This window comes from Empidonax traillii, unplaced genomic scaffold (genome assembly GCF_003031625.1).
Source record: "Empidonax traillii isolate 1590-97213 ecotype Southwest subspecies unplaced genomic scaffold, ASM303162v1 scaffold451:size1465578, whole genome shotgun sequence".
NCBI classification, from domain to species: Eukaryota; Metazoa; Chordata; class Aves; order Passeriformes; family Tyrannidae; genus Empidonax; species Empidonax traillii.
The window spans coordinates 478,003-491,466 of NW_020955644.1; the positions used below are offsets into that span (position 1 = coordinate 478,003).

Here is a 13,464-nt window from a genome sequence, read left to right on the forward strand (position 1 = left end):
CCAAATACACACATCAGTGCTCTCCTCTGGCTGCCATCACTTTTCATATTCCCTTGCACAAATTCCAATTAAAAAGTAAGACTCCAACTTCTGCCTATGAACATTAACAAGTGGAAGGAACCAGCAAGCATTCTGGGGACCCATTTCTGAGGTCAAAGTTGGACTGCACCTTTTTTTTACACAGATGGCAGCAAAGGGGAATTTCTTTCCGAGTCTTGAAAATCCTCGTTTGGGAAGAAAATCAATCCTTGCTCCTCCAGCCACACCAGAGCAACAACCAGCAGTGCAGTACTAAACAAATACCCCCTTATTTCACATCCTAGGGCAAGAAACAGAGACTTGGTTCTCAGACCTTTCAATTAAACAACTTCTTCAGTCAAACAAGAACCATCTGTCATCTTCCCCCTCTGCCGGGACGTGGAGATCTGCGCCCTGAGAGTGATGGAATGACCATGGGATACAGCAAAGCCCCTGAGCTGACAACCTACAGCTAAAACCAGGCCTCCTCTTTGAAAGGAACCTGGAATGGATGATTTTCACCCGTTCAATAACAGCCTGATGTCCTCTTGGCTTCTCCACACGCTGATGCAATGGAGTTTTTCCTGAAGTGCTACGGAATGTGCGTGCGGGGGCGATAATAAAGGGTAAATTGAAAGGATGAGATAACCATCCATAGAATGAAGTCATTTAAGGACAGGTTCGGACATATATATATTTCATTGTGAAAGACCTATTTTATTCCCCGCTAATGGAACAGATTAAATCAGCCAAGCTGAATAAAACTATCACGTCCCAAGACGTAACAACGCACTTAGAGTTCCCGTGGCTGTGGAATTCAATCAGTTGCTGCTGCCCCTTGGAAAAGTGGAGGTTGGGAGCAAGGACAGACATTGCACCACACAGCCAGGGGTTCAACAGGTGAGCAGGAGTGTGTTTCCATCGTGAAAATGAGTCACAGCACTTCTCTGTAGAACATCTCCTGCAGGCAGATCCCAAGCAGGTCTTTGGGGGTGACCTTCCCTGCTGGGATTGATTGGAGCCATGTCCAGTCGGGACAGGGTGTTACAAGGGTTCAGAACAATGTCTGATTGCCATTAATCCAGGTGTGATTTGAGATGGAAACGCTCTCCTTCACCTCAGGGCACCCGAAACAACCACACCTGGGCTCTCACCTGGAGCACTAAAGTTTGCACCTCCAGCATCTCCGAGATGAAATCCTTATCACCACTGAGCAACTCACTGCTGGGTGAAAACCAGGTACAGCGTCACTGTTCCTGCTTTTCCCCTCACATGTACCACCCAGGAGCACTCCCAGCTCACGTGAAGGCAGGCAGGGCCGCGGGAACCGCACGTTTCCAACAGCCAGCATAATAAACAAGCGCGGTGGCAAAGTAACACCTGGACGGCACTGTCGGACACAGACGAGACATTTATTTATTCCTGATCACAAACAACTTCCTCCCTCGACAAGCAGAATGAAGGGCACTTCACTGATTTATCAGATCTAATAAGAGCCAGACCTCTCGGGATGAAACAGGAGATTGATTTTCGGCGGTGAGCTCTGCTGCCATCGCAGCCGCCGCGCTCGGCCTGACGAGGTGAAACCCGGCACGCGCAGGGACGGAGGGCTGAGACAGCACCGGGCAGGAGGAAGAAACAGGAAGATTTGCATGAAGAAGGGGGAGATGGGATGCAGTGGAAACAAGGCAACAGCAGCCCTTCAGATGGAGGGTTGTTCTTTTCTCCCTGCAATCCTTCTCTCCCCCGCTACGGATCTCAAGAGCAGCAAACTACGGGGAAGTTTTAAAGGCAACTCCTGCACAGTTACTGGGAAACCTCCAAGCTGGACCCACCCCATGCATCTGCCTTGCAGAGGAGCCCCTCTAAATATAGCAAGTGTAATTTTCACATCAGTCTCAGCATCTACCAGGCAAGCCACATTAACTGAGTTCCGTGGATGCCGTTTTCCATCAGGAAAAAGACAACTAGCACAGCAGTGCTTAGCTTGAGGCCCTATTAATAGCAGCCCTAATTATATGGCTGCAAATTTAATTCATAGCAATGATTAGTGTCAAAATCAAAGGCATCACACATCAATATTGATGGAATTGTATGAAGCCCATAAACAGAACAAGCAAGCTGACACATCTGCCCCCAGCACTTAGTTGCTGTTAACTGTTGCATTAATGTCCCTTCTAATTTTGCTCCGTGGAAATTGTTCTATTGGTGGAATCCGCAATTCTGAATGGTAATGTCCCTAACATGATCCCCTTTCTCTCCCCAGCCAGGAAGCTGAGGTGCTTTGGAAGGAGAGCTGCAGGAAGAACTGCATCCCACATCCCTGTGCTTTACCCAACAGGCACCATCAGCACATCTGCTTTTCCCCCACGTGGACAAAGCAGTGGATACTCAAAACAGCAGGAACACATGTGGGGTGTTATGGGGGTGCAGACATTTTGTACAGGATGTACACTGAGTGACCCACAAGTCCCCCTGAGCCCTCACCACGTACAGGTGGGTTGCAAGATCCACTGGTTCGCCCTTCTCCCTTCAACAGTAGCCAGGGACAGGCAAAGCACAAACCAGAACCACCAGTTGCATGAGGAGCAGCTGACCAGTTTGGCTCAGCCACAGCAGGTACAAGCACACCCTCCACCTAAACACAAACCCCTGGCCCCAGCAAGTGCTCTGCTTCCCTGCAGGGCCAATGCCAGGTTCACTGATTTATCTGATATTACTGATTTATTCGTCACAGCTCTGGTACCAAACACCCCTCTGGTGCAGCTCTGCTGATCCCACAGACTCCACGGGACCTGCCCAGGCTGCCAACATCGACTGGAACCCCTCAGGGCTCCAAAACCAGCAAAGCAAGAGGTGAGCTCAGGCTGGGAAAGCTGCCAGCCCTGCCACGGGGCTCTGCACCACTTCCCAGCAGAGAACTTCTTCCTTCACGCCCCAGCCAGCACTGGCTGCTGGAAGGAGCAGGGAGGGGCTTCAGATGTACCCAGAAAACAGGGAAAAAGGTAGAGCTGGGCAACATGAGGCTGTAGCAGAGGCCAGGCAGGATTATCTGGGGCTTGGGGACCTTCAGCATTCCCCTCCTTTGGAGGAGAGAGGCTGAGGCAGCAGCAGCTGCTCTCGCAAGGACTGTGGCAGGAGCAGTTGGGTGAATGGCAGAAGGACATCAGTGAGATAACACAGCGTTTTCAGTAAGGAATTCTCACTGGGGAAGCACAGGCAAGTTTGAAACATTTCAGAGCTGGCTCCCTGACTTCGCTCCAGCTACACAAAAGTGTCTTCTCTGAAACCCCAGACTGAGGACCAGCTTGTTTGCAAAGGAAATCAGCAGCTGTGGGTGAGGGAATAGGTGTGATGTAGCTTTCAGACATTAATTGTGTGGGCAGATATGCAGTGGGGGAGGATATGAAGGAGATCAGGTGGATAAGATGTCTATCCACAGATCTCTGGCACTTAGAGAGGTGTGTACATTTTTACCATCCTCATTTCACAGATGGGAGAGAAGAGATATGGAAACAGTCCTGAGCATCCTGAGCACTTGCTGACATCAAGACATGTCTGGTCTTGGAACAGGCACAAAAAACTGGAGACAACTTGTCAACTTCCCACCAGGTCTGCAAATGCCTCCTCGGCAGCGAGAGCCCCACGAGCCCCACAGTTCAGTGCAAAGCTGCTTCCTACGCTTCACCTGGCCCCTCTCAGGCCAGGCAAAAGATAATCCCACTTGTCAAACAAAGAAAGAGTTACTGAAGGTGTAGACGGGACAACCAGAGTTAAGGGAAAACAACATCCTCAGCCCCACAGCGGGGAGGACAGGACCAGGATTGTCCCAGTGAGTAAAGGGGGGAAAGAAACCCCTCAGCTGCAGGCAGCTCTGGGACATGGTAAACAAGGGCAAATGCCACGAAAACCTGGCTGTAGTGAATGTCTGGAATGAATTTTCTCCAGAGATGGACCAGTTTTCTTCCAACCAGGCGAAGGATTCCAGGTGAAGAGCCCTCCCTCTGGACAGTGAAGCATGGATTAACTTTGCATCAAAAGGGTGTTCAGTGTAGACTAGCACGAGGAATTAAACCCTGCTGAAGATGCTGCTGCTTCTGTAATCCTACATAATTCATGGAACAGGACTGTGAATACCTCGTGTGCAGGCACAGGCTGTTTGCTTTTACTGCCTCTAAATGAGGCAACTTCCCTCTCCCCCCCCAAAAAAACCCCTGCAAACAGTGAGCATCAGGCTGCCTGGCTGGCTCAGAGCTTGGCATGTGCATTTGTGATGTGCTGAGGGCTCCTCTTCCATCCATTTAGCTAAAAAAAAAATCCTGGCACTCCCCTGTGCCACGGCAGGGGGAGCAGGGAAGTGAGGGGCTCTGCTTACAAACCCTCTCTCCCCCACGTTCGAAATTGCCCCACTGACACTCGAGAGGCACCAGGGAGGCACCTAATTTACTACTACTCAGCACTTGTAAAGTGCTGAATGAATATTAATGAACTGATGTAATTAAAATGATGCAGACATTCAAGTGTAGTATCTGCCTGTCCTTGTATCTTCCTGGATAGATGAGGAAGAAATTCCCTGCTGCTTAAGGACACAAAAAAATTAACAGCCTGCTGTTGATTACATTTGTTAACCCTTTCCCTGGTATGAAGAAGCAGGGTCTGCATTTTAGCAGGTTCACCTAATGCTGTCACTTGTAGCTGAGGTTGATTTGAAGGATCTCAGCTTTCCAGAGCAGCATCTCTAAGGCTGGATTTGCTGGAGCTGGATCAGACTTCTGCACCCACTGATGAGCTGGATTCCAGCTGCAGCTCCAGCCCTAAAACCAACAAGGGTCTCACAACCCTCTGCTTACACCCCAAAGCCAGTTCCATGCTCCTTTTAAATATGGAACTCCTGAGAGAGGTCCCTTCCAGGTCAGAATATTCTATGATTTGATGACTCAGAAGTGGGGAAATCCCAGCTGGACTTTGAAATCCTAAAACTCATTTGAGGCCAAGTTGGACAGGGCTTGGAAGAACCAGAAGGTGTCCCTGCACATGGCAGGGGCTTGGAACGAGGTGAGCCTAAAGTTTCCTCCCAACCCAAACCATTCTATGACTTTTAACTGAGCCCCCCCAAACCCTTTTGCTGGGGGAGGGAACCAGCAAGAACATCTCTTTGCCCTGGGCAAGTAGCACCAGTGCTCTTGATGAAGAGGGCAAGGAATGTTATTTTCCAGGACTGATCAATCATCCAACTGTCAGGGGGAAGAGCAGGAGGTAAGAGGCAGAGGGAAGCAGTAGGACTTTGCCCTGAGGCTTGGTTCCAAAAGCAGCCAAGTTAACCCATTCCCATCTCTCCATGGCCAAACATTCTGCCCCCATCAGCAATTTTGCCATCGCCAAAAGCTTTCTAACAACTCAGTCTTTTACACAAGTTGCAGGAGGGTTGCTGGGAGACAGCTCAAAACCGCTGCAAGATTTCCATCAGAGTGTCAAAAAAGGAGGAATGATCCAAGCATGCTGAGGTTCACTGAAATTCCAAGCCAGCTCCTCACTTTTCCCATATCAGACTGGCCCATTATTGCCCTGGTGATTTCTGCATCAGCCCCACAAACACACACCACAGGCCACTGAATGATAAAATGCAAAAATCCCATACAAACAACATGTCACACACAGGCAGGCCGTGCAGGAGGAGCTGACTGGGGCTGAGACCCCCATTACCCTGCTGCTGCTGAGGGAACTCCCTGGCTGGAAGTGCAGGAAGGTGCCCTCAGCCCGTGCAAGGACATGCTCTGGAGCTGGAATGCCACAGAGCAACGGGAACTGCCCGGCCTCGTTCCGTCCCTTTTCCAGGACCATCCTGCAGCACCTTTCCCAAACCCTGGCACTTCAAAACAAACCACAGCAACAACCTTCCGTGCTAACAGCGCTGAGGGATGAACTCTGCCTCACCAACAAGGCTCTTTTGTGACCCAAACCCTGCAATTCCCGCTCCTCATCGACTCCAAGCTTCACACTGGGAAACGCCCGCGAGACAACAACAACAACAATGCGCGTCAGACCCCGCTGAGAGAGAGGAAGAACAGATCCTGTCTCTCTCTGAAGCCACGGACACGAGCTTACCTTCTTCAGCTTGCCACTCTTGGTGCCCACGAAGACCACGCTGTAGCCGTTGTAGACATAGGAAGCCACGGATGTCATCCTGTCGCGGCTGGAGGTGAAGAGCGTCACCCCGTCCACCGGCGTCGAGCCCCCCAGGGGCTGGTTGATGTCGAGCCCACAGAAATTGTCATCGATGGGGACTGGCTGGAAGGACAAGGTTTGGGGCAGTTGTGAGTGAGGCAGAGCACAGTGCAGCCCCACAATCTCGGGGTCAGGTGGAGGGGAGCTGGCAGTGCCAGCTCCTACCAGCCTCAGCCTCCTTCCCCAGTGGTTTGTTCCCTGCCCTTTGTCATCCCTTCCTTTCACTGTCATCACCAACTGCCTGGTAAGAACATGGGCTGAAGGGCAAGAGCACTATGACTGTTCTTCGTTCAGGGAAACTGAGGCACAGACAAATTTATCCTATTCATAGAATCACAGAATCAGCCGGGTTGGAAAAGACCTCCAAGATGATCAAGTCCAACCCTTGATCCAGGTGTGCCGCGGTTCCCAGACCGTGGCACTAAGTGCCACATCCAGTCTCATCTTAAAAACCTCCAGGGATGGAGAATCCACCACTTCCCGGGGCAGCCCATTCCAGTGCTTGATTACCCCCTCTGTAAAGAATTTCTTCCTAATATCCAACCTACACCTCCCCTGGCAGAGCTGAAGATCAAGCCCTCTTGCCTTACTGATAGTTGCCTGGGAGAAGAGACCAACCCACACCCGGCTCCAACCTCCTGTCAGGGAGTTGTAGAGAGTGATGAGGTCTCCCCTGAGCTTCCTCTTCTCCAGGCTCAACAACCCCAAGCAAGCTCATGTTCCATGGGGCCAGGGGTTGATCCCAGCTCTTGAGGGCCAACACCCAGAGCATCCTTACCGCTTTAGTGCACTGGACATCCTTCCCCAGCAGCCAGTTGAGCTCCAGGTTGCCCTCCCCCTGGTAGCAGGACTGCAGGCGGTCCTTGATCTGGGCGTTGACGGCGCGAATGGGGAAGACGCAGAGCGCGGAGTCGTCGGGCGGCTGATGGTACTGCTTCTGCCCCTTGGAGAAGATGGCAAAGAGGACGTCCTCCTGGGCAGTGATGTTGAGGGACCTGGCCAGCACGTCCCCCGGCTTGGAGAGGTACGCTGCCTGCAGCAGGCGGTACTCCGTGTCGCCCTTGACGCAGCCGAAGGGCAGAGACACGTAGGAGTGGAACTTGGGGTCGTCTTTGCAGAGCCGGACGATGCGGGAGGTGTAAAAGAGGTCGCTGGCGGAGTTGATGGAGACGCCCTCGGGGGTCTCCGGCTGCACAGTCAAAAAATACACGAAGTTGCCGCTGGCGAAGCCGTAGATGTAGAAGATGTCAAAGTGCGAAACAAGGGCCAGGGTGTCTGAGGGGATTTTGATGAGGGACGAGACAAAGTCACTGTGGAGCTCGTAATCCAGCATTGCCGACGACTCGGGGTCCCGGGGGAGCTTGCGGCTGGAGAGGGTGGGGAAATAATCCTGCTTCCCGTCCACGGCCGTGCCGATGAAGAGCTTCCCATCCTCGCCCTCCGAGCGCACGATCACGCCGTACATGGTGCCCGTCTTGTTGACGCTGGAGAGGTAGTGCTCCTTCTTGTGGGAGGGCTCCACCAGGATGAAGAGGTCATCGAGGCGCAGCAGCTTGCAGACCCCCTGGTAGAGGCTGCCACAGGCCAGCAGCCGGTTCTCCGAGTAGTCGATGATGAGCAGCTTGTTGACGTTGTTGGTGAGGGTGAGGATCTCGCTGCACGGCTGGACGATGAGGGGCGGGTAGCAGGATTTGTTGTCCTCCTCGGGACCGGTTTTGTGAGCCACCAGAATGGTCAGGTTACCCGAGAGCTTGTAAACCCTATTGATGGCCCCGACGTAGACTGCTCCGGTGCCTTGGTGCACGGTCAGGTGGTTGAACGTCCAGTCCCGGTTCTCGGAGTGGAAAGTGCTGAACGAGGCGTTGCCGGACACGCTTCGGGAGAGCGACACCAGGAAGAGACAGAGCAAAGCCACTGACCAGCCATCAGAGTCCGGTGCCCGAGGCCAGTTCTTCCTCTGATCCATCCTGGGAAAGGCAAACTCCGCGTTCCCCGCGCGTGTCCTGAGCCCCGGCAACGACCCTCACATGGTTCTGAGGAAAGGAGAGAAGCACACAGAGAGAAGGATTAGATCCAGTGTGCCCTGCTGATAAAATTCAGGGGAGGCTTTCTAATTACACAGTCCTTGAGATAAAGTGAGGATGTCTCTAAGCGTAACAAGAATTAAGCAGGTCTCCCAACTTACTGGTGAGCAGTTTAGGCTTGATGTTTTGCCTCTTGGTTCAGCCTCTGCATGTTAATCTGTTGTGTGGTTTAGCTGTTTATAACAGCCATGGGAGGGGATAATCAGCTCCAGCCCAAGACAAAGCCCGCAGCTCACACACCCAACCATCCATCTGCAATCTTGGCTAAAAGGATGTCTCCTGCAGGGTGTGTTGTTGGAAGCAACAGAGGAAATAAGAGGTGTTTTCTACCTTTAAAGCCCTCTCTGATTTCACTTGGAAAACTGAGGAAGAAGTTTCACGCAGCCAAGTTCACTGAGCACGCACACACACCAAAGGCACCAGCATCCCCCCTTCCATCCCAGAGCCAGAAGTACCTCAAGCAGGTGCTTTTCAGGCAGAAACTTCTCCCACCCATCACAAAGGTGCCAAAAAGCAGCTGCCACCGAGCTGGGAGCATGTGGTTAGATCAGCCACCAGCAGCACTGTGTGCAGGGGAGAGACTACTAATCCAGGAGACAAATTTCCTGCTCTAACAAAACTTGCAGAGGATGACTAAAAGCTACATGAAGAGACAGCTTGGACTCTGGGTCCAGAAGCCCCAATGCCAATCAAATTATCCATGTGCCCTGCCTGATAGCTCTGTGGAGAAGTGTCAGACACAGTCTCCTTTGACTGATGTGTTTTCACCTATAAAGAAGAGGTAAGTCTCGAGCTGGAAACCTCTACCCAAAATCTATGTCAAAATGAGGCACAAAAACAGTCAGGTTTGGTTCTTGTTTTGTTTTTATGGGTGCTGCCAAAGCACCCAGACCTCATTTGGGCCTGAGGGATGGCTGGAGCACTGCTGATCCCTACCTACCCCCATCCTCCTGGCTTGCCCAGGCAGCTGCCAGGCTGAATTAGGAATCACCAGGCTGGAATTTCCTTAGGAAGCATGTGCTCGCCTCAGAGACACTCCAGCAGCGTGAGGCATGTTTACATCAGAGCTCCCCACCCGCCCTTCCGCTCAGCACGCGCCCAGGCAGACACAGGAGCTGCTGGAGAGCACCCTTGTAACCCTCTGCCCGCTCCACCTCATCACCAGCACCTCTGCTGAGCTGGCAGACTCCCCTTTGCAAAAATATTGATGTTAAAGAGAAACTAAATCCCTGCATTTCCACGTCTGTCTCATCTAAGGTGGGTCCGGCTTGGACCACCCCACACAGGAGGTATTGGCTTGGTTCTCAGCTCAGCCAGAGACTTCCAGTTCCACCTTGGGCTCCCACAAAGCAGCTGGAAGCAATGACAGCCCAGCACCCTGCACAGAGCAAAGACCAGCTCAGAGGAGCCCTGGGACCACCACAACAACACCGAGCTGGGCACCATGTGAGGGTGCAGAGAGCGTTCTCTGTACCCTCCTTGTCACCACAAATATACCTGAAGGCCACTGGATTGTGCCTCATTCTTGTTATCATGTCCAGACCTGACTGTAATTTGTGTACCTGGCTTGACCTCAGCCTTGCTCGTCACCACCATCATCATCACAGAATGGGTTGGGTTGGAAATGAACTTAAAGCTCATCTTGTTCCACCCCCTGCCATGAGCAGTGACACCTTCCACTAGGCCAGCTTGCTCAAGCTGACCACGGGTATGTCTGACTGCATGGACTCAGAAAACCACCAGAAAGTTCTCCTTTATGCCAAATTCTGCTTTCCTTACGTGCTCCAGGCTGGCCAATGAAAGGAACCATTTTCAGCCTACCCTGGGGAGAGACATTCCCCACCACCTCAGGGGGACACCAGCCCTGGGAAGAGGCTGAGGATGAGCCACTATTCCACCTGCCCTCTCTGCACTGAAGTCCCATCACCTCCCACCACAGCCACACAAGCCCCCAGCCCACACACAGGGGGACAAACCTGCTCTCTGCAGCTCTGCCCCTTTGCCCTGCCCTGTGTACAAATGCCCCCTTGCCCAGCCCCTGCTCCACTCCCCTCACCTGCAGGCACCCCCTGCTCTGACCCACGCAGATCTCTGTTTGGGTATTTCAAATAATTCAGGCTGCTGAAAGCCCACACTGAGCTCATGAGCTCATGTCACCCAAACAGCCGCTCTTTAGGCTTGTTACTGCCAGGAGCCGGAGACGGGTGTTCCTGAGAGGTGACAAAGGAGCTCTGTCCCCGGGCTGCACGTCTGCGTGGCACTGACAAGACAGGAGAAGGAGGGTGGTAATGGGTTTCTCATTCTGCTCAGGGATGCATTCCCTCAACTGCTCCTCATTGCCAGGCTCTCAATTCCCACCTTTGGCTGGGGCAGTTTCTCTCTCCCAGGGAGGACACGGATCCCTCGTGCAGTTTGGATGATTGTGGCAGAAAACAGCCGCTCCCCAACGTGCCACAGCAGCACCAGGGGGGGACCTCCCGGCTCTCCCCAATAAATTTCTGTGTGAACTTCCCCCAGACTGGTTCTCTGAATGCAGAATCTTTCGACAGGGCACAAATCAAATGGTTCACGAGGATCTGCTCAGAGCGATCTGCCCACACCAGGGATGCTGGTGACCCGTGGTGGGCACCGACGATCTGATCGTGGGGCACAGGGATCTCAGGGCAGTTTTGCTCTTGGATGACATGGCAGAGGCCTCTTGTTCAAGGGAGGTCCTGAAAGTGAGAGATTCTGCAGAGAACAAGGAGGCTCTGCTGTAAAGCTCAGCACCCACAGCTTTCCTGCTCAGCATTTTCCAGTTTCTTAAAAAAGCTGTTCCACTGCAAAGGGAGAAAAACAACAGTGCAAGCTAGAAATGAGCACATTTAAATAATTACATTTCATGTGCATCTGTACATATGGGACAACAGCAGCTCTTCACTTTGACCACAACAGTTTTATATCTTTTTCAGCAGTGTTTTCATCCAGACACAGTACAAATGCAGTGCAGGCTGGAGCTGCTGTGCAGCAGAGCTGTCAGCTGAAGCCCAGCTTCTCTGCTGTGCCTTACAGTGAAGGTTTTGCAGAGTATTCGTGAACAGTCACTGCCAACGGCAAGAGAGATCATCCAGGAAGAAGAATCTGTGCTTTCAAACATTATCTGAACATGACAGAGCGTGGCCACGAGCTGACATCCTACCCGAGTGCACTGGGAACGATGAGCCGTCCCCGCAGCCGTGTAAGCCCCAGGGGCAGCTCCTGCAGCTCCCACTCCCCCAGGGCTGGAGGGAGACTTGTGGGTGCAGGACTGAGCAGTGCTCAGCCACACAGACATCAACCATCAAAGGAACCCTCTGCATGCAAGGTTTAGATCAGATATTAGGAGGAAATTGCTCCCTGTGAGGGTGAGGAGGCCCTGGCACAGGTTGCCCAGAGAAGCTGTGGCTGCCCTATCCCTGGAAGTGTCCAAGGCCAGGTTGGACAGGGTTTGGAGCCACCTGGGCTAGTGGAAGGTGTCCCTGCCATGGGCAGGGAGATGGAACTGGATGATTTTTAAGGTCCCTTCCAAGCCAAACCATTCTGTTATTCCCTGTTTGGAGGAGTTTGCAGATGGCCAAACACCTGGGGAGTTAAACACCAGGGAAACAGGAGAGTGGGCCATTTTAACTCCGATCTTTAAATACTATTTGATCATTAATTTTTGTTTTTCTGCCCCTCTTTTTTTTTTCTTTTTTTTTTTGGAAGAGAGTTTAAAACACAGCCTTAAAGGCAATCTGAAGCTATTAGTAACGCAAGGTGAAAGCGAGAGTAAATTCAGGGACACAATATAAACCCAAGCAGCTGAAAGGCCTCAATTAGGCTGAAAGGAGTTATCTGGTATTTAAATAATTATTAGATTGAAGGAATAATCACAGGTCTGAGCCGATTTTTTCCCCCACTGTCATCCTAATGGAGACTATAATATTATTATTCAAATGCCCATGATTCTCATTGAGGGGGGAAGAAAAAAGGGCTCATTTAATCTCCATGAGACAGGGCTTCGGGAGGCACGATTAGTCATTTCTCTTATTTCAGCTGTCACTCACTCACGGGCACCACAGTTTGTCATTAGCAGCATTTTGTGCACACCAAAAAAAAAAAAAAAAAAAACAAAACCACACAGGCAAAAAAAAAAAAAAGGGGGAAAATTAAAGCAAAAAAAAAAAGAAACCAAAAAGAGAATGTCCTGTGGAAAATGACGGATCAAAGGACCAATTTTGGTGTCACCAGTGAGGCAGCTGTGTTTGCTTGGCGGTGACAGTGTCTTTTCTTTCGGGGTAGGGTTGGTCTCGTGAGCAGTGATTTACACACAGCACCACTGTGCCCTCACTGGTTGCCTCTGCTCTGTCAGGTCCTGCGCTCCTGGGATAATATTCCATCCCCTCTGGAGGGGGCAGCTCCTCCAGGACACAGCAAAGCATCTGCACAGAGCCCAGTGCCCTCAGGGACCCCGGTATCTGCACTGACCCTGCATCCTCATGATCCCCACATCCTCACCTCCACCCTCCGAGCCCCAGCATCCTCCTGGTGCCATGTGCTTTTCCCAAGCTGTCCCTTCTCTGTCCCCAGCCCAGAGGCCACCAGGGTCCCCAACCACCTGCAAAGAGGGGAGCTGAGCGGGCGATAAAACCCACTCAGGCTTTTCCACCCTAAGGACACACGGCCTGGGGGAGTTGTCTCACTAAATAAACCCTTCTGAAGAATAACACAGCCTGCAGGGATGGTGTGAGGAGGGGGCAGGAGGCCCGTGATTGCTTTCTAAGCTGGGGGTGGATTGTGCCCTTTTTGCTCTTTATAGTCAAATAAGATTCATTGCTGGGAGCGGGGAGAGCGGCTGGCTCCCGCACTGACCTCCCCTGAGGGTCACCAGGCTGTCAGAAACCACCCCCCCCCAACCCCCCAGAATTATCAGAAGGGTCACCAAAAGGGCAGGCTTGCACTGTATAAACCAAAAGACAAGAACAACCTGTATGGAACAAGCTCACCCTTGCACCAATCTGACCTTTTCTCCTTGCACTGGCCCTGCATTGTAAATGGGAATGAGGGGGGAAAAAAAGCCACGAGTTTGGCTATTTCTTTGTAGCAAGTGAGAATAAACCTGCTGGGTCCTCATCCCTCC

At 51.9% G+C, this 13,464-nt stretch overlaps 1 protein-coding gene across 2 annotated transcripts in view; it reads right to left on the bottom strand.

The window, feature by feature from the left end:
- Positions 1–13,464, bottom strand: part of PLXNA2 (plexin A2) — a 158,156-nt gene that overhangs the window by 129,985 nt on the left and 14,707 nt on the right. For both annotated transcript variants that reach the window (XM_027895148.1, XM_027895149.1), the window contains exons 2-3: positions 7,022–8,276; positions 6,124–6,306 (exon numbers count right to left, since the gene is read on the bottom strand). In XM_027895148.1, coding sequence (XP_027750949.1) covers positions 6,124–6,306; positions 7,022–8,209 — 1,371 coding nt within the window. In that variant the 5' untranslated portion in view covers positions 8,210–8,276. The remainder of the gene's footprint in view (positions 1–6,123; positions 6,307–7,021; positions 8,277–13,464) is intronic.